The following is a 20580-nucleotide window of genomic DNA, read 5'->3' as shown; positions in this document are numbered from 1 at the left end:
CTCAGGAGGATTCTTGGTTCAGTTGCACGACCTCCAAACATTAAGTGTGCTATAACCATGGGCGGATTAAGACACAATGGGCCCCATGAACATCATAAGGGCCCCACCATCTTTCCTACATAGGAGCAAAACAAACTTTAAAGTTGTTTAGCTTCTTTTTGATGTTATTTTTTTAGTCTTTTTGTGGTCGTTACTGTGGTTTTGTGTCTCTTTGTAGTTATTTTGTCTTTTTGTAGTGCTCTTTGGTCTGTGGTTGTTTTACCCCATTTTGTAGCAGTTTCTGTAGTTGTCTTGTGTCTCTTTACAGCTATTTGTCCCTTTGTGTCTCTCTGTATCCATCCACGGTTATAACACAGTCCTTAATGGTTCTGAACTCCTGGTAATACTTGGTCAGAAAGCCTAATCAACAAAATCCTATAGTGTAACACAGACAGTAGGTCTCTCGGAAAATTTTGCACAATTCTATTGCATACACAATATATAAAAGTGCAGGCATATGAATATACAATATCACAAAGCAGCAAGGCTGTGCTATAGTGGTTATTCTCGTCTCAAGACAAATTCTCATTCCCTGGCTTTTTGACTTTGTGTGAGTTTTGTGGTCCTCTGTGTCTTTTATTTATTTTAATAAGTTTAACTACATCTTTTATTTATTCTATTATGTTTATCTGTTTGATTCTATTGTTTTATTTATAGCATAATTTTATATTCATGCACTTATTAGATTATTTATTGCTGATTGTTCTATGGAAATGTTTGTTTTATTGTTTCTATGATCCTATGTACAGCACTTTGAAGACGTTTTTGTTGTTTAAATGTGCTATACAAATAAAGTGGATTGGGTTGGATTCTAAAGTGGCAAAAAGTTGGATCCGTTGATTCTGACCCAGTGGAGAGATTACTTTCCATCAAACTAAATATATACATCTCCTCTCCTGCTGTCTGTTGATCCACATACCGCTATTTGTAATATTCAGACAAAGGGATGGGGCTGTGGGTGGAGGGAGGGAGGGAGGGGGGTCACAGACAGCTGACGCACCTTAGCGGAGCGCTGCGCGTTCCGGTGCGCATCTTCATTCCCGGCTGCAGAAGGAAAGGTGCGCACAATGTCAGTCACATCCTCGGAAACGAGTCTTCCACTCCACTCTGAGCGACTTTAACCTCTTTCGCTAACGTGTTGCAGCCGCGGATCCTGCGCGTTACCACCCGCAGCTGGAGTGATATTAAATTCGGTGCGCAACAACTGAGACGAAAAAGAGAATTTATCTCAAATGCAGGACTGATCGAGACGTCTGGGGACTTATTCTGCCACACTTTAACTACAATCGCCAGTGAATATTATGGATGTACTGATAGAGAATCTGCATTATTAAATCTGGTGGAGTTTTTAAGCACTTTTCCTCCTTGTGAAGCTCTTTTAGTTCCCCGATGATGGACGGCAGACAGTCGTCAAGGACTTTCACACCTGATTGTGCAGCTTTAGCCAACACATGAAAGGAAGAAACATGTTTTGTCTGATGAAATCTCGCTCATCAGACAGCAGCAGGGCTATGGGGATCAGACATGGGACAAAGATCCAACATCACTCCAGACCCATCTCGAAAATATACTTCGTTTTTATTTTGCTGCTGCTCATTTTCACACCGAGAGTGGATTCATCGTGGTGGTGAGTGACATCCTTAAACTGATCAGTTTTAATTGCAATCAAGTAAAGTTATCGATTCAAACGTAGAAAAGATTTTTTTCTCTCCAGTTTTTCTCCATAAAGATGGAAAATATTCCTGCAAAAAAGGCAAAAGGGAATAAATACCCAACTTTATTCTGCTTATTTTTAATAACATGGTTTAAAACTTTCATCCTGATAAAGTAATTTGCTTGATTTTCTGCCAAAAATATACATAAATTAATTTATGTCCATACTTTAAACCTTTGTAGTCCAATGAAAGGTAACATAGATCTGAGTTCACCTCTGCATGGGAATTTTTTTTGTGCTGATGTTTTATGAAAAAAGAACTACATCAATGCAAAGTGAGATGTTAAGCACAGCAATGTGTGTCATGTGTGTATGAAGATTAATGATGTTGGGGGGAATCCCCCCTATCCATCCATCTTGCCCAGAGCAAGTGGCAGGTGCAGGCGCTGGTGCATGAATAAATGCCCCTTGATGATTTCTCTTGAGGTTTTAAATGCTCAGAGGAGGGAGAGAAAAAACATGGAGGGATGTAAGCACCCCCTCCCTCTTCTCATCCCACCCACCTGAAATAGTTGTTCTCATGTGTCAAGTCACAAAATGTATTTGATGTGTACTTTATATTTAACTGACTGCAGTGAAGTGAAGCAGCACTAATTCAACATTTTCTTCTTTTATCTGCAGCCCGTAACAATTATCCTCTGTTTTACAGATGGATTTAGATTAAAAATGCACCCTTTGTAAATAATGTTATGAATGGTAATTTCCCAAGAGAGCCTAAAGCATATGTTATCCTATTTTCCATTGTGTAATCAATTTGCTGTCTTATGCAAATACATTGTGAGAGGGAAAGACAGAGCAGGGGAGGTTTGGAAGTACTGCATCCAGATGATTAATACTTATTAAATCCTGGTTTGTATTGTTAGGGCATATTTTCAACTGATAATTTAGATGAGCACCATGTGTGCTGCTGCACTGGACCCCCTTCCCTCTTTCTATGTGTGTGTCCTCTTGGAGACAGTCAGGGGTCTTTTGGCACAGCCGGTATGTACGACACACAATAAACACAAGAAGTGCTTCTGCTCTGCTTTACTGCTCAGGCAGATAGTCGCAGTTAGAACGGGAATGGGACAAGCCATAACGGGAGTGGAAACTGCCTGCTACGTCCGTTTCTGTCTCGGTGGCCAGGCGACACAAATGTGGCTGCGATTAGGGACTATAATGATATCCGGATGGAGAGTGGAGCGTGCAGGCTTAGAGAGGGAGGGAGGAGAGGAGAGGAGAGGGGGGTCTGCATACGGTTGATCTGTGCGGCTGGGAGGGAAAAGCCTGAGCGGTCACTTGCACTGTAGATGACTGTCCTCATGTCCTGTTGATAAGAGGCCCCCCCAGTGTCACAATACCAGCAGCATGTGATCCGCCCTTTTAAGAGTTGCTACAAAGTAAGGGATTATGTCTGAATGGAGCAGGAAGTAAAGGCCTGTCACAGGGAAAGACGTGCTTTTCACTGAACGTGAGGAATTTAATAATCTCTTCTATGTCCCGAATATCTGAGTCTCAAGTAGACAAGGAGTATGGATGTGAAGAAAGCAGCAATGTTAACAGGAAGGAATCTTGATCGATAGCAAAAGGTCGAAACTTTTGGGAAATACGATACTTCATTTTCTCTGTGAGAGGTCAATGACAAGACTGATATGGCTTGATATTAAATGTTTCAATTTATGAGTTTTGAGCATATTTCCCAAACTGTGGATTTTGAGCACAGCTAAATGTGCTTTATCAAGTTTCTATATTATTTCAGACAAGAAAGTCATCTTTTATATTCCCAATATATGGTCAGTTTATCCAAATAATGACTGTGCTGCAATGTTTCTGGAGATATGAGAGCTGCTGGGGCTGTCAGTCACATGCAGTCATGTGATCCAGGACATACTTTAGTGTGAACAGTCTGTTGGTAATGTCAACCTTGAATACCCATTTAGTTTAGTAGGCAGTATGCATTACACATTGATTATGTAGCAGACGGTATGTAATGCAATCTTAAAAACAGACGTTTTAAGTCTCTAGAATACAACAACCTTACAATACCCATAATGCAACTCTTTGGTGATATTACACCTTCCCTGCCTGGGAAACTACTACATCTTTCAAACGCCAAACAACTCCCTGTTATAAATGTGTAGTTTCTACTGCTGTGTTCCTGTCATATCATTCAAACTGTAATTAGTAGCAAAAAAAAACCCATTGAAAAAAAACATCCCACTTAAATTTAGTAAGTAGGCCATTTTCTTTTAGGTATTATCATTTTTCAAATTTTATACTATCTTCCACTTGGTCAAAAGAACTACAAAAGTCAACAAACCAGTGTCAAAATGGCTGCAAATCTACCATCACAAACAGATACATAACCCTGATGACATCACCATTAGAGGCCGACCGATATGACATTTTTGAGACCAATGACCATACTGATTATAGAGGAAAATTTATTGATAACCAATATGGCGGCTGATGTAGTAATCTTTTTTTAGCTGGAATGAAAATAGACTATTTTTTTGTAGCTTGTGCACCAAGTTTTCACCACTCTGCAAATGTATAGTGAGATACTTTCTCGAACATAAAAACTTTATTAAAAAACATTGTTATACAATATACAAACAGCACATATTGGACATCATATACAGTGATACCGATATGGCTTTGATAGGCAGATATCTGCTGATAATATTAGTCAAAGATATATTGGTTGGGCTCTAATCACCATAGGTTATTTTCTCAGACTTTACATGCTGCTCCAGAGCCACAGAACACTCTGTATAACTTTACATAAATTGGTGGCGTGTCCCTTTAACCTATCATGATCAATACTGTGTCTGCAGGTACATCGGGGCGCTGGGTGCTCGGGTAATCTGCGACAACATTCCCGGCCTGGTCAACAAGCAGCGGCAGCTGTGCCAGCGGCACCCGGACCTGATGCAGTCCATCGGCGAGGGAGCCAAAGAGTGGATCAAAGAGTGCCAGCACCAGTTCAGACACCACCGCTGGAACTGCAGCACGCTGGACCGGGACCACACCGTGTTTGGCAGGGTGATGCTGCGAAGTGAGTCTGCACATGTCCGGCTGGGAGTTCTATCTGTGTGGTTCTTTGTCCGTGCGTGACAGCGGTTGTTTATGTCAGTGACACTCGAGTTAATCATCCTCGTAAATGTCTCCGCTGTTACCAGATAAGCAGAGAATTAATAGGTGTCTTATTAAATCAACTTTGCCCTAGAATACAAACAGAAAGAGAAAGTGTTGTGGGGTTTTTTACCTTCTCTGGAATGAGGCAAGATTGGGAAAGTGGATGTTCTCTGAAAACAAGTAGCAGATCGAGAGATCCACACTGGTGATGTATAAACAGTAATAGGAGATGTAAATATTTGGGTAGATGTTTCTGGCAGCCAGACAAAGCTTTAGTCCCTGACATATCGCCTGTGTTCTGCTTCATTGCGTGAGTAGGAATGAGAACAGGAGGTGGGTGGGAAAGCCAGACCAAATAACCCCCAAAATCTCCTCTTGTCTGAAATGAAAACACAGTGCAGTGACTGAGAAAGCTGCCATCTGTGCAAAATAAAAGGTGAAAGGAGAGTCAGCTGGACTGTGATGTTATAGCTGACATGCTGCTACCTCTGTCTGGACCTTCCACCATAAATGGACTCATTTCTGTTCTCCTGCTGCCGGGAACATCCTGGAGAAAAGGCTGATTTATTGAGCAGTAACACGAACTTGAACAGCTTGAGTTCTATCAATGAAACCGACAAAAACAGTTGCAGCATGGTTTCCGACAATGTTTGAACACTGTCAATATAAAGTAGCAGCAAGAGCATTATTTTCTCATCTCTGTCCCCCGTGTACCCAGGCAGCCGTGAGGCGGCGTTCGTGTACGCCATCTCTTCAGCGGGAGTGGTCTATGCCATTACCAGGGCCTGCAGTCAGGGGGAGCTAAAGATCTGCAACTGCGACGGCCAAAAGCGAGGGCGAGCCAGCGACGACCGGGGCAACTTCGACTGGGGGGGATGCAGCGACAACATCAACTACGGCATTAAATTTGCCAAGGCTTTCGTAGACGCGAGAGAGAGGATGGTGAAAGACGCTCGCGCACTGATGAACCTGCACAACAACCGGTGCGGTCGGATGGTGAGCAGCTGCTTTAATGTTGATACTTGAGATTTAGCACTGCTTGCCGTTGCAATAAAAATTTATTCAAAGACATTTTAGCCTGTGTCCGAGTCGAGAGAGAGACGAGAGCACATTTTACCGCAATTTTTTAAAAGACTCAATTATTTACAAACTTTATTATGTAGGTCTGGGCAATATGGCCAAAATCTTTGATCACAATATAGGTAATTTCCTATCTTTATACATGTCGCAAAATAGCATGTTTTTTGCTTATTCAATAAATAATCAATTTGGAATACCCACATGTTTTTTTATATACTTTTTTTTATACTAAACAGAACGTAAAGGTTTGTCCAAACTATGTAAATATTGTCAAAATGCCGTTTGGATTGGTTTTCAACATCGCAATAAAAACAATATAAAAAGTTGCATACAGTAGACAGTTTTCTATCATATCACCAAAATAGAATGTCATGTGAACTGTGGGTTTTCTATACATTTTCCATCAAGTATCACTTTAAACATCCCTGTGAACCTTAGGTTTGATTAAGACCATTGTACAGTAGGTGATCTTGCATATAAAACTTCAGCATTTAAGTTCATTTTTGAAGAGTTTTGCACTTATGTGATGAACAACATTTATTTGTTTGGTATTCATTTAACTGGATTACACAAGAATAGACATTCCAAACAAGTTTTTTTTAAATCTATATCTCAATCAGGATTGGAAAAAATAATACATTTCCTAATTTACTGATTATTGTGTCGTCCCTACAAGCTCACAATTCAAATGAAATTGCAAGTTACTCAAAAATGTTTTATGTCTTGTTTTATGCGTCTAAAGTAAAAGATATTCAGTTTACATTATTTTTCCCATTTAGGAAGCTAGATATCCTTAAAATGTTTTTTTTTTTACATGATTTTTGCTTGAACAATGGCTTAAATAATTAACCAATTATCAACATGACTGCTGATCAGATGTTGACTGACTAATCAAGTAATTTAGCGGGTCCAATCTCCCATTGAATTTCCATAAATTTCACTATTTGACAATATGTTCTAATGGTAAATATATATGGTAAAGTACATATAACATGACAAAACATTTTAACTGTGCAGTCCACATATGATGTAAGGTTTTGTGCTAAAGTTACTTTACAGTACAATATTCTTCTTGTGAAGGCAACAAAGTAAGTGTAGGCAACCATTTTAGTGGTAAATTTAAGTTTTAGGTTCAAGACAGACACGCTCAGAGTTATCTCCAGTAAGAGTGAAGCAGGGCTGGTCACACCTACATCATGACATGGGCGACACCATAGGCTTAACACCCTGTCACCTTTGACCTCTGCTCCAGGCAGTGAAGCGCTTTATGAAGCTGGAGTGCAAGTGTCACGGGGTCAGTGGCTCCTGTTCTCTGAGGACCTGCTGGCTGGCGATGTCGGACTTCAGGCGAACTGGAGACTACCTCCGCAAGAAGTACAACACAGCCATCGAGGTGAACATTCACCAGGGAGGGACGAGTTTCATGGTGGCCGACAAGGACTTCAATGGAAGCACCAAGAACGAGTTGGTGTATGTTGAGAACTCGCCAGATTACTGTCTCACGGACCGCACAGCAGGTGAGTGAATGAACCAAGAATCAGATGCATGACAGCGGAGTGAATATTTAGATGCACATAAATAAACAGAGGGAATTATAGACTGTAAGACAAAGGTGGCACATATTGAGTACAGTGCTCTTCACTTTTGAATTATTATATTTTCAAATGGTCAGTTCCACCAAATCAGATACAAACATATGGCTATCGCACCCCTTTTGGTATGTAGCCATGAGTGAGCACTTAGGAAACCTTCAAATATGTATCAGCCCATTTCATTTTGTTACATGAACAAATTAAAAGGCCACTGAAAAATAATATATGCATCTGCCCCCTGATTCGAATCCAGTAAAAACATGAATGGGTTCATGGGTTCTTGGTCCATGTTACACCATTTCACCAGGGTGGTATTGGGCCAGCAAACAAACTGAAAACACTCTTGGTTAAGTTAAAAATGTTGGATCAAGAACTTTTAAATGTGCCTTGTTTCTGGTTTTGACCAAGATATATACTCAGTGAGACACTTCTAATAATAATAAAAAAAGTTGCTTTGCTCTCTGGTGGAGAAAAACTATGCAATGTTTTTTTTTCTTCCCATCCCCAATCCTTCAACACATGAAACAGGACAATACCACCAGATATATTGGCCTGGGTGATTTATTGTTTTTGAGTTTCCTACCAGATTTCTGTCACCGAATAACATTATAGGTTATCAGTATTTGGATTACGGCCTTTAAAGCACCAAAACATGTTATCTGATGAACTCTATGACTCTGTAGACCTCCCTTTACCAACACAATGTCCCGGTACAGACCTTGCTATGAACTGCTTTCATTTCACACACTTATATGTGGTAGAGATGTCCCGATCCAAAAGATAATTTCTGTGGCAAAATAAACATTGATGCCAGATCAGATTCGGCATTGGCCTACCAATATATCACAGTCAGTCTACATTCTGAGATTCAATGAAGCACTTTTATGCTAATTAATCAAAAAATATGGTAACACCAAATTAGCAGTTTTCACTTGAAAGACAATATTGCTGTGAGTCAAACAGGTGGTTTTGTGACTTCAGAGAACTGAAGGCTTGCATTCCTTCACAGCTTAACGTTCAATGATTTGACCTTTAACATCTCCTTTAATTCCTAGTGTTTGCTTTACCACCTTGTTAAGCTTGGTCTCTCTCCTCCAACCCAGCCCCTTCAGTAGAGCATCAAGCAGCTCACCAGCTCACTATTAATACAATGTAAGACAGAATAGTGCATATGTGCAGGTGACGGGATGGGACGACCAGATTACTCCACTCCTCCATTCTGTTAGCTTGGTCGCAGTTTGACAACTGAAGGGTAATGAAGGTGTCTTCCCTCAAAGGAACGGCTGCCTTTCCTTGTTAAAAGGTGATCTTAAAAGGAGCTTAGGACTCCTTGCCACTAATCTCCATTGTACAGGAATTCATAGCCTAAGGATACACGCAGGCTTATTTTTCAAATCCTTCCTTTGGTCAGTATTAGGCTCCACTCCCTAGAGCCTGAGGGGAATATCTCCTCTTATCCTTTTTGTCTTTACTTCAGGGATGCTCTGTTATTAGACGTGGCATCTGATCTCAGGCTTAGATTTTACACCCTAGTACATGGACACCTTTGTGTTTGTGTGTGAGACTTTTCTGTCAGCGCGTCTGTAAGACAATACCCCGCCGAGCAGTGTGGGAAAAGTGATATTTTGCTTTGGAATGATTCAGTTTCAGTTTTCAGCATCAAAATATTCACTGGAGTTGGTGGTCAACTGCCAACAGTTCTGGTCATCTACAGTATACAGTGGTGGAAGTAATATTCAGATCGCTTACTTTAGTAAAAGTACTAAAACCACTCTGTAGAATTACTCCACTACAAGTAAAAGTCCTGCATTCAAAACCTACTTCAGTAAAAGTACAAAATGATCAGCATCAAAATGTACTTAAAGTATCTATCTATCTATCTATCTATATACATATATATATATATATATATATATATATATATATATATATATATATATATTTATATACACACATTATTGTATTATAATGTTTTTATTGCATTTATGTAAGGAGCATTTTACTGTCTTCAAGGTAGGGTTCATTTTAACTACTTTATGCACTTTTATTTGGTTTCATTTATAAACATTCATTGCAATCATTTAAATTTATCATAACTTTTCATGTTGAATTCGACCTGCAAAGTAACTAAAGCTGGCAAGTTAGTATGTACAATATTTGCCCCTACAATGTAGTGAAGTAAAAGTAAAAAGTAACATATGTGGAAGCACTCAAGAAAAGTACAAGTAACTCAAAATTTTACTCAAGTAAAGTGTGAATTACTGAGTTACCTTCCACCACTGACAGTATGTCATCCCTGAAGGTTTTCCAAAGTGGAATTAAGTGCTGATATGTGACCAAGACAACAAATAACCACTGAAGAAGAACAAGAGTGACTATAGCGTTACTGTATGTGGAATAGAAAGGGTACAGGTCGTTCAAACTACAATAAATCATACACCAGCAACTGGGGATATTAAGGCAATTCTAACTAACTAAGATGTTAGAAAAGTAATCTTTATCACCAAGTCAACCAGCTTCCCTGGCTAATAGTCATTATGCAAAGAAAACAATGATTTTCCCTATAATGCAGATCTGTATACACATTTCTTTGCAGGCTCCTTGGGCACAGCGGGCAGAGTGTGCAACAAGTCCTCCAGAGGCACAGACGGCTGCGAGGTCATGTGCTGTGGGCGGGGCTACGACACCATGCGGGTCAAGCGTGTCACCAAGTGCGAGTGCAAGTTCAAGTGGTGCTGCGCCGTGGAGTGCAAAGACTGCGAGGACGTGGTCGACGTTCACACCTGCAAGCCCCACAAGCGACCCGATTGGCTGGACATAACCTAACGAGGAGACCTGACCAATCACAAGTCACCACTGACTCAATAACCTGCGCTCCAATGACTGCATTTTATTATGGGATATATAATTGGGATCTCTTTAACTGTAATACCTCTGGCTTTTGATCCTTTGACACTTCCGGAAGCAGAGACTTCACAAACTCTGATGCTAAACTGGAAAGTAGGCCCAGTTACTGAGCGTGTGCTGCTTAAAATGTTTCTAAAATTTGTTGAGCTTTTTTTTTTTAAGACAAACTTTGAATCTTTGATACAAAATTGCTGAATATCGTATTATTCTGTTGTAAAAGCACCCTTGTTTAAAGCAGATTTATGAGGTAATTTTACTGTATGTAAAGTCTGTGTGAGAACATGACATAATGCTCATACTGATGATCATAATTAAAGTAGTATTTAGCCTGAAGAGAAAGATTTGATGGCGATATTGTAAACACACTGACTTGTCATTTAAAATGATATCAAGTCATTGTATCGAACTGCAACAAATAATTTCAAGTACAAAAGACAGTTGCTGCGAATGAGTGTAACTCTAATGAACTAAAAAGAGGGAGCTAATGAAAAGGTTCCTACTTGAATAAGATCAGACAATCACACTGAACTGAAAGAACGGCAAACAGGAGAACAAGCAAGGACTTTCACTTCGAGTGGCCGCAGAGCTTCCTGGGAGTAAAGGACACACCAACAGGAAGAATGAAGCTTCATATGGACTGTTTATACTTCTTTCTTACAATATCCGATATATTTGGCTATCTGGAAAAGGTCTAACTCATTCTGGCTGTGTTGCCTTATGGACAACTGTATCATTTCTACCTCTGGTTCTCTGTCTTTGTTTCCATGTCTAGTTTCAGTGCTATCACCAACAGCTTCAAGTAATTGTCTTTAGGTCAAACAGACAAACAGTTTTCACTGCGTCAAAAACACAGCCCCCTTATTCATTTCATTTGCTGCAACACAATGCACCGTGTAGGCCAATTTAAATACATGCAGGTCTATATTCAATTTAGATGAATTAATATAAATGACAAAATTCTACTGTACTCTACCTGATGATCGTCTACTGACGATAAAATTATTTCTGACGTGTTGAGTTGTTAAATCCAGTATCATAATATTCCAAACTGCTGTGCAGTAATTTGGTGTCTGGTAAGTCTTCATATTCTCGCTTTAAAACGGCCCCTCCTTGACCTTATACATCCAGTATCTTGAAAGGTGCAATGTGTAACTCTGGCCATTTGCTCCAAAAAAAAGGGGGCAGCTTTTCACCTTGTGAAAGAGTTTCTATTTGTAGCGAATAAAATGTTTATGTTAGACAGTTAGAAACAGTTAGTAACTGTCAGTTAGACAGCAAAAAACCTTGCAATATGCTCAAAAATGTATGGCAAACTTTACAAATTGCCAATCTGGCCTCATTTCCTGTTATCATCTCCTAAGTCAAGTTCATGGTGCACAGCCTGGAAGAGAGGAGGCTCAGGAGGCAATGCGAGAGGAACTAGAAACTAGGCAAGCGAGCTTAGATCCAATCTGGCTAGGGCCCTGCATAAACCGGCTGGACCCAGCGGCCCACCGCACAGATCGCTGAGTTATGGTAACTGGCTGCACAAAAACATCCACGACATAGCATGGAGCTAGCAGGCTGCATCATCTACTTTTGGGCTCTGCACGCTCAGCTGAGCGAGTAATCTCCACCAGAATGCAGCCACACAACCGTCCATTACAACAGTCTCCCAAACTCAGAATCTCAGTCCATGTGTAGGCTTTCATTTTAGTTTCAGATGCAAAGCTTCTGTTGAAGAGCAACTTCTAAGTATTATCTCTTGAGGTGGCATTACATATTACAAGACAGGACACAATACATAGACATCTATCACATAACCTCAACACTGTCACTTCTTTGTTTGTCAACTTTTTGAATGTTTTTAAACTAAAAATCGGGCCATAATATGTTACACATTGCACCTTTAAACAACTTGCCCCAACCACTGCAGCTGTTTTCGATCTGAACACCCGCTTAGCATCATCCCTGCAGCCTTTGTTGTTCGCCAAGATTTAACTACTGCAGTTTGTCTTGGTGATAGTTGTTTGCTTGTTTTCATCCACCCCTCATGCCTCTACTTTGATGGCAGTAAACTTCAGAATGAAATGGAAATGTTTTGGTGAAATCTTTAAAAGCTTTATCAGATGCAACTCTTTAATTGTGTCTCTTTTAAACAACACAGTACATTCTGTGCAAAGTTCAAGTTAGCTTTTAAAGTAATGAATCACTGATGGTGCAAAACACTTTATATTTTGTTAAGATGGTATTGGACCCAGTACTTCCATTTAGATCACTGTCCAGGAGCTTTCTGCCCAAGTAAATGTGTTGTGTTTTCCCTGGTTGCTGCTGGGTCTCAGTTGATGGACTGAAACTTTACTGATTCATTCTGTTAATGTGATGAAGCTTCATAATGTCAGTAACTTATGGTGGTGCATGGAGCTAATTTTAATTAGCCTCACTGTAATTACAGCCAGCTTTAACAGACACCACAAACGCTGCTGATGACGTCATGCAACTTCCTTCAAACTAGCAGGCTTAAGATTGTACATTAAACAAATGTATATGCTGCTATATTGTCATAGATTCTAACTAAACTGAACAGCAAGATACTGTAAAGCTGACGATCCTTATTATACAGGAAATATTAAAACACAAAGTTTCTGTTTATGAGAGCCTAAATCTTTACCTGATTCCATTGTTAAACCAGTTGTTATTACACACACTGTAAAAAACTGTGTCTCAGTGCATATTTGGCTTCTGTCTCCAATGTATGCTTCTGAGTGGTGGGTTGGATCTGAAGGTTGTGAGTGCAGCTTTCATCACTTGGTCTTCATTGCACAGCATATTTCTTCCGTCATCATATTGTGACAGAACATTTTACAGTGCAATCTTAAGCAACCGTGCTTTCAGTCCTTTGTGCACACATTTCCCGGCTCTGGCTGCTTTGTGAGAAGTATTTCATGAAACTGGGCCAAGACATTGCGGAAAGAGCGGTGAAGTAGCTACGGACTCTGAATTTGACTTTTCAACATCTGGTAATGCAGCCAGACATCATGCTAGGCAGTTGGAGACACAACCCTCAGAGGGCTTTCTAGATCTAAATGAATCTGACAACAAGCTGTGGATGCTGAGAGTCAACAAATTTTTTCAAGTCCACGTAATGAGGAGGGGAGCCAAAGCAGAGTGCTTTGAACAAGGCCAAATGACACACCGTGTCAAACGTTCACAAGTCAAAAGTTAATTGCAAACAAAAGAGTCTGTTTTGAATGTAAATGAAGAGCACGTTGGCTGTGTTTTTCTAAAAGATTAGAAAGGTGAGAGCTGTTCACATACAGAGTGGGCCAACCTGGGCATGCATTAATTTCCATTCCCCAGTTCTACTGAGTGTGATAAAGCACAACACCGACAATCTCGGCCGTTTTGAAAAATTTAAGAGAAATTTAACATTTAATTCATAGTTGTTTAAGTGCGGCCCATGGGGCCAAGGGCTCAAAAATAAGGATTGCATGATTTCCCGGGACGAATGAAATGCCAAGTCGGGCTAGTAAATCTAGGAAACCCCTAAACAGATTTAAACATATAGTTTTTTTTCTGGAGCTGATGATGGAAGAAGCTAAAAATGAGCCATCTCACTTTTTGATAATCTATGGACATGCAGTACAGAGAGATACAGGCAGGTAAAGTCCATGAGCAAAAACAAAAGCGAGCATTTAAATGATCCTGAAAATGCTTTAGTATGTAAGCATCAGAGGATGCTGCAAGTTTGAAAGCAAGCAAATTAAACTTGTATTTCAAAGGCACATCAAGTTTTACAGTGTGGTTGCACTGATTTTATTTGATAACTCCCAAAACACTTGTAAAGGGTCAAGTGAAAATTCACTCTGGGCGGGTAGATTTCTAAAAAAAAACAAAAAAAACAAAACAACCAAAAGCATTAACACTGAACCCTGCCTCAGAAACATTTTGTGAGGCCCCCAAATGTGACATGAAATGAACACATTATATTTTAATCCTCAATATTTTCAAATATACACTACTTGGCTTCTGTGTCAAACTCTGCCCCTCAAACAAGCATCTGACAAGGTAGGAATGACTAAAAAAGTGACTTGTTGCATGTGCTGTTGGGTAAAGTTAGCATTTTTAAATCAACTCGCAACTGCATTTTTTCCCCCCATGCAACGCTTTATTTATTTGCTAGCTCTCTAAATAGGAGCTGATATTATTCCTAAGTGCATATTGGAAACCACTGGGCCTGCAGTGACCTGTACTGTGGATTTGCATTGGATCAATTTCGAATGTTCAATTGAGGTTACCTTCCAAGTCAATCTTTTTGTCAGTCAGCATTTGATGCAACAGTGTCCTAGTTTGTATTACTGTCTATGGGAGGTATTTTCACCTTTGAAGCGCAGGTCTTAAAATAACTTCCTGGCTCTATATTAAACCTTGTTGATCCACCCTCTGTCACTCCTATTAGAGGTCTTCCGTTCTCTTCCAGCTTCTATGCACTCCTGTGTTTTAACCCAGATTCAGTCATGGCAGGGAGAGGATAAGGGATAAAGCTACCAACCATCTTTAAAGTTCAGTCAGGTCAAAGTCAGGTAAGTCCGGAGTATATTTTCCTGAAACATAACTGGAGCAGCAGATGGTGAGCATAGATAGCAACAGAAATTACATCATAAAACATCTCCAAAGTTTAAATTTAACATTTTCTTAAAGGAATCTTACATTCATGGGACTGTCTTTATAAAGAAAAAAATGTATTGAGGCCATTAGCTAAGCTGTACACAGAGAGTAGATAAATAATACTTTACTGATCTCTAAATATGTCAGAGTATCCATGACACAATGTTTCATGCAGTTGAACTCTGTAAAAATAACAGGAGCTGCATTGCAGGCATTCTCTGCCATCATAGTGATATCAAATGGGCATCTCAATTTGACAACATTTCAGAGCTAAAATTGGCCCGAGGGAGAGACTTACCGTGTGGTCCACACGGATGTTTCACATTCAGGAAAACCAGAAGGGAGGCATGTTGTAATCCATGCTCGTAATGAGTCAAAAACGATTCAGTGTTGTGTCAGTTTTGTACTAAACATGTTTAATATTTCACTTGAACTCGTCTGACTGGTCCAAAAACACTGTACTCAATCTAATCATATGATTAATATCTATAATGTACAGCAATATGGGAAATATGTTGATATGTATACATTGTGAAATTGTTGCTCTCCAGACTATTTAGAAAAAGTGTTGAAAATCTGTCCAAGTAGTTTCACTGTTTTTCTTGGAAGGCAGGGTGCCCCATCAGCAGTAATTAAGAGCTTTATGTGGACATGAAATTGGACTTGACTATCGCTGCTATAGTGTATTTATTGTCCTTGCCAAGTGACATCATACCTATTTGTTATTGGGAGAACCCAGCTATAAAGCTCACATACTGTATGTCTCTGACTCCCACAAACTAAAAACGATTCAATGTATATTATCTTTTTATTGCAATACCCAAGATTATGTCTGTGAAGCTTATGTCCTCGGTGACGCATAATAAATGAGCATATTGGGGTTCAGTGTCTCTCTCAAGCATTTGACACACTATTAAATGATCAAATGCATAATCCTTAATTTAGCCAACTCACATGCAAAGGATTTATCATGTGAATACTGAGTATGTACAGAACTGATACTTGGCATCTGGACGCGGCTCGACTCCCCACAACTATACACCAAGATCAGCACAGCAGAGATTGGGGGTGGTGATATATTCTTCCCCTAAGAGCTGTATTACAGACTGCACCAGCCATTATGTGAAATTCATTTTACCCACTCAAAACATGCTGAAAGCTGCTTTCTCAAGAATTTACACTCAACGCTGTGCTTCCTTGTGTCCTGAGAAATGCACCTGCCATAAAGTAGCTGCTTCCTCAGCAATGTTAGGGTATACGCGCCATTTGTTAACAACTAGCTATTTGGGAGCCAGCTATTTCTTGGAACAAAGGTGTTCATTCCAAGTTTGCTACAACGCAACATCCCCGGGCTCACTTTCTTCTTCTGTTCTTGAATGTACTGCAAGCAACAAAGATTGAGCTATACCCAGCATGCAATACACCACACAATGTGTAAATAACACACTACTAATAAATATGTCCCATTGATCTCAAGCACTCGCTCTGGACACTGCACATCCTCAGCAATACACCCGGTAAGTGGGAAATGGATGGGATGAATATTTATCTAAAAAGAAGTCAAATCAGACAGACAGAGATTTCCATTTTAGTTCGATATAAACCACAAAGCACGAGCTGCCGTGTGGCTACTTTCCTGCTGGCCACCACAGACCATGAAGAGAATATATTATCTTGTGAACCAAGATTAGTAGTAAAAGCACCAAAAACCACTTGATGTGCAGCAGCAGATTAAGACAGGCTTTGCATATCAAACTGACAAAAATGAATGGTGTGAGCCTTTCTTATAAAATACACACAGAGAAGCAAACTTTTTAGTGTGGCAGATGCATAAACCAAAGCACAGGAGCTCATGACAGAAAACACAGCAAAGCACAACTCATCACATTGTTTTGACTTAAAGAAGTTTACTATAACTCAGCTGAAAGAAGTGTGTTTGGAGAAAATGTGAATGCAATGACCTAAAATGTATGAAAAAATACACATTAACATTACTGTGAAGACTACTGCAACTTATAATACACAGAAACAATGTGTGCAAAGGAATGGCTATTTTCTTAAAGCCAATATACAATATCATGCTTTATAGACCATACAGGGTGATAATAATAGATACAAAAAAAACCCCTCCAAAACAGCAGAAGCAGAGGGGAGAAAAATGCCACAAAACCAATCAGCCCTCAAATCACTCAAGCATGACATTTTTCAGAATAAAAGCATCATAACTGACAGTGTCAAACAACATCAACAAAGCAAGCTCAAATGTAGATGAAAGCAGCATAAAAGCACAAATCTGCAGGGAAACAACAGCATCATCACTTTTACAGGTTAATAAAAACAAGCGAGCCAAGACATCACTGGAGATTAGCATGATAGTCAAAGCAGCACGTACCTTTGTAAAGTGACGCAGTTTTAACGAAGCAGCTACGCAGCTACGGAGTTGCCATGGTGTCGTTGATTGACAGGGAAACAGCTTCCGGCTTAAAATGGCGTTTAATAACTGGGGTTGTTTAATTCCAGCAGGAGCAGCTTAACGGGTGAGTTTACTTCTCCAGGCAAACATAAACAGGACTTGACTGTTTGCAGGTGAGCTTCATAATGAAACACGGCATTAGCTGCAGGTAGCTAGCTGCTAGATCAAACAGGTGTGCAGGGCTCTGACAGTTCAAATACCCGCCCATCACACAGGGTTGCGTTTGATTTGTGCTTCAGCCGGTAGAGAATGTCATGTGACAGTGTAGCAAGAATAATTATAGCCCTCATCCGCATAATCATAATAATAATAAACTTTATTTATACAGCACTTTTCAAAATAAAGTAACAAAGTGCTTTCCATGGTACAGCCACGATTAAAACATAAGAGCAAATGGCACTTTTTTTTTTTTTTTTTTTTTTTTTTTTTTAAACGATCACATGGATGTGTTAGCAGAGTCCACCACAGAATTTGCAAAAAGACTGTCAAAAGAACCCTATTGTCCTTTATAATTATTCATTAAAAATATGCAATGATTAAGATGGAATAATGGCGCTTTAAAGACAAAAATGTTCCCTGGGGGAGCATGCCCCCGGACACCTGGACTTTGTTTGGGTCCCCCCATTATAGTGTCAGAAAATCCTGACAGACAAGAAAATGCCCAGCACTATGTTCAGGGTAATGAAAGGAGGTGAGATATTTTGGGAATTTCACGTACAAACTTCTTTTATGTAAATATGTTGGTTGTTGTTTACACAACAGATAATTTCAAAATGCTTAAATAAAACATATTTGGGTTAAGGCATGGAGTGGAAAAATAACTAATTGAGTTGAAATCATTTGGTGAGCTTCATCCCCCCAGTTCAAAAATCCCATCTGCGCCCCTGAATTAAAACACAAGGACTGCAGTGAGGCAAATTAAATTAGACTATTAAAATAACACCAGAATAAGATGGAAGATAATAACCAACAATAATACAAGATAAAAGCAATATTAAAGCAGATAAAATGTATAGCACTGTCTCTCCGTCTGCCTGAACCAGCTCAATTTAACTTGGGTGGTCTAGTCTTACAAATAATGTAATCTAATTTTAATTGTATTTTTTGTTTTGTTACAGTTTCCTCAAAATCTTTCACACATACGTATATGGATCTTTTAAGTGTTTTAGTTAATGTGTGGGAGAAAGAGAAAAGAGCAGCGCGTTTCATGAGCCTATCTTTGTCATCTAATTCTGTCTGTAAGCTGATTTTTAGAAAAGGACTTAGATACAGGCAGGATAGCTCACTGGGTGGTCATTAGGAAATATAAATACATTAAATCTCCTAAAATATATCAGACTGACATGTAATAACACCACATTGCAAACCTCATTTTCTGAAGGATCTTTCTAAAACAGATCCATGATCCATGGACTGATGCATCCATGTAGGTGACAGCTTTATGCCTGTTGTCTGTCTGTCGGACCGGTCATCCCATTTTCATGAATGTGATATTTAAAGATCGCCTTGATGGAATTTCTTGAAATTGAAAAAAACTCCTCTGTGACTCAAGGATGAATTGATTGACATTTCATCACCCACTCATTATATATTGACATTATCTTATCACCTAACTCAAGATTTTCTATGCAGATTATGACACAAATGTCTAATAGGATAAAATTATGAAGTGATGACATTTTATATCCAACAATGGAAAAGGTCAACTTCACTGTGACATCATAGTATTCTGCAAAACAGCATTATTCAACGCCATTACCCAGTAACAGAAGGGGAGACATTTGGTCAGAAATTGAGTTGACTAGTCCTGGGACCTTGAAATTGTGGAGCTTGTAAAGATCTTCCGTGCTGCCAGGTCAAAGATGCTTCTGAAGCATCCACCTTTTAGAATTTGTAGGTTGTTTCTCTGTAAAGAAATGGATGTAAAACACAACTCGGCTGGTTGGAAGAGGCATACAACTGCCAGGCGGTAATTCTAATTTTGCTACTAGAAACCTTTAGGGACACGCTTGGCAAAGATCTCCGGCCTCAAGAGTTTGTTAATTCATCGTTGTGGTGAGCTCAGTTGGCTGGCAGCACGGCATTAGCACATAAAAACTCTTATTTTATGGGTTAGAACTGCATCTTTTCACTGGAGATTTTAAGTGTGTATGGGACATAATTTACCACCTGCAGGGCTTTGTATAAGTATATATGCTCTAAATCTTCATTGAAGTATTATCTTTTGTCTTAAGGGCATGAGGAGAAATTAAACTTCTCTGTTCTCTGTCTCCATCATGTATTTGTCAACATGGTCTCAGAGAAATCCGTGAAATAACCACGGATTTCGCTTAACTCAAAATCTGTGAAATAGCCACGGAATCGCTCAAATTTCCGTGAAACTGACACAGATTTTGCTACAATGCAAGTTAATGACAGTCATATCCCGTGGCTATTCCAACATACAAAGTGATTATGTACATTCACTGAGTGAAGATTTAGAAAATAAAACATATATTTCTCGCTAGAAATGTGATCAAAATCCATTTTTATGCAGAAACTAAGTCAAAATATTGATTTTTCACTAAAAATGAGAGAACTGTCCGCCATGTTTTTTGTTCTGACCGCTGGGACCTTGAAAGTCACGTGACTTGGAACAAACCAATAGCCACGGGATATGACTGTCATTAACTTGCATTGTAGCGAAATCCTTGTCAGTTTCACGGAAATTTGAGCGATTCCGTGGCTATTTCACAGATTTCTGTGAGACCAGGTTGGTATTTGTTGTTATTTTCTTTTTCGCTGACTTTGATGCACTCCGGAGGTCAGTGAACAGTTCATGTTTCAACATGCAGCATGAAACCGCGCTACGGCACTGAGTGCAAACACTTGAGCACCCGTCAATAGTCCTAGACATCGATTTTCATTACTGCTGCTCGCCACTTGAGCATGAGTGTATGGAGTATGATTATGGCACCAGCAGTTCACTCGGAACATGCCACATAAAAGCATCCGCTGATGGTGGTGGAGTG

General features: G+C 39.5%; 2 protein-coding genes across 2 annotated transcripts in view; one reads left to right on the top strand and one right to left on the bottom strand.

Annotated features, from left to right (window-relative positions):
- The window catches only part of LOC131965453 (potassium voltage-gated channel subfamily D member 3-like), a 170500-nt gene extending 152807 nt beyond the window's left edge, over positions 1-17693 (bottom strand). Inside the window, exon 1 of the mRNA XM_059328500.1 lies at positions 17489-17693. The gene's annotated coding sequence lies outside the window, so the exon portion shown is untranslated. The remainder of the gene's footprint in view (positions 1-17488) is intronic.
- On the top strand, positions 1081-11335 carry LOC131965496 (protein Wnt-2b-A-like). Its single transcript, XM_059328503.1, has 5 exons — positions 1081-1666; positions 4570-4790; positions 5589-5866; positions 7203-7467; positions 10139-11335. The coding sequence occupies exons 1-5, from the start codon at positions 1491-1493 to the stop codon at positions 10366-10368; spliced, it is 1170 nt and encodes a 389-aa protein (XP_059184486.1). The 5' UTR covers positions 1081-1490; the 3' UTR covers positions 10369-11335.
- Positions 17694-20580: the final 2887 nt, after the last annotated feature.

This window comes from Centropristis striata, chromosome 3, assembly GCF_030273125.1.
Source record: "Centropristis striata isolate RG_2023a ecotype Rhode Island chromosome 3, C.striata_1.0, whole genome shotgun sequence".
In the NCBI taxonomy this organism is placed as follows: Eukaryota; Metazoa; Chordata; class Actinopteri; order Perciformes; family Serranidae; genus Centropristis; species Centropristis striata.
This window is presented reverse-complemented; position numbering and strand designations above follow the sequence as displayed.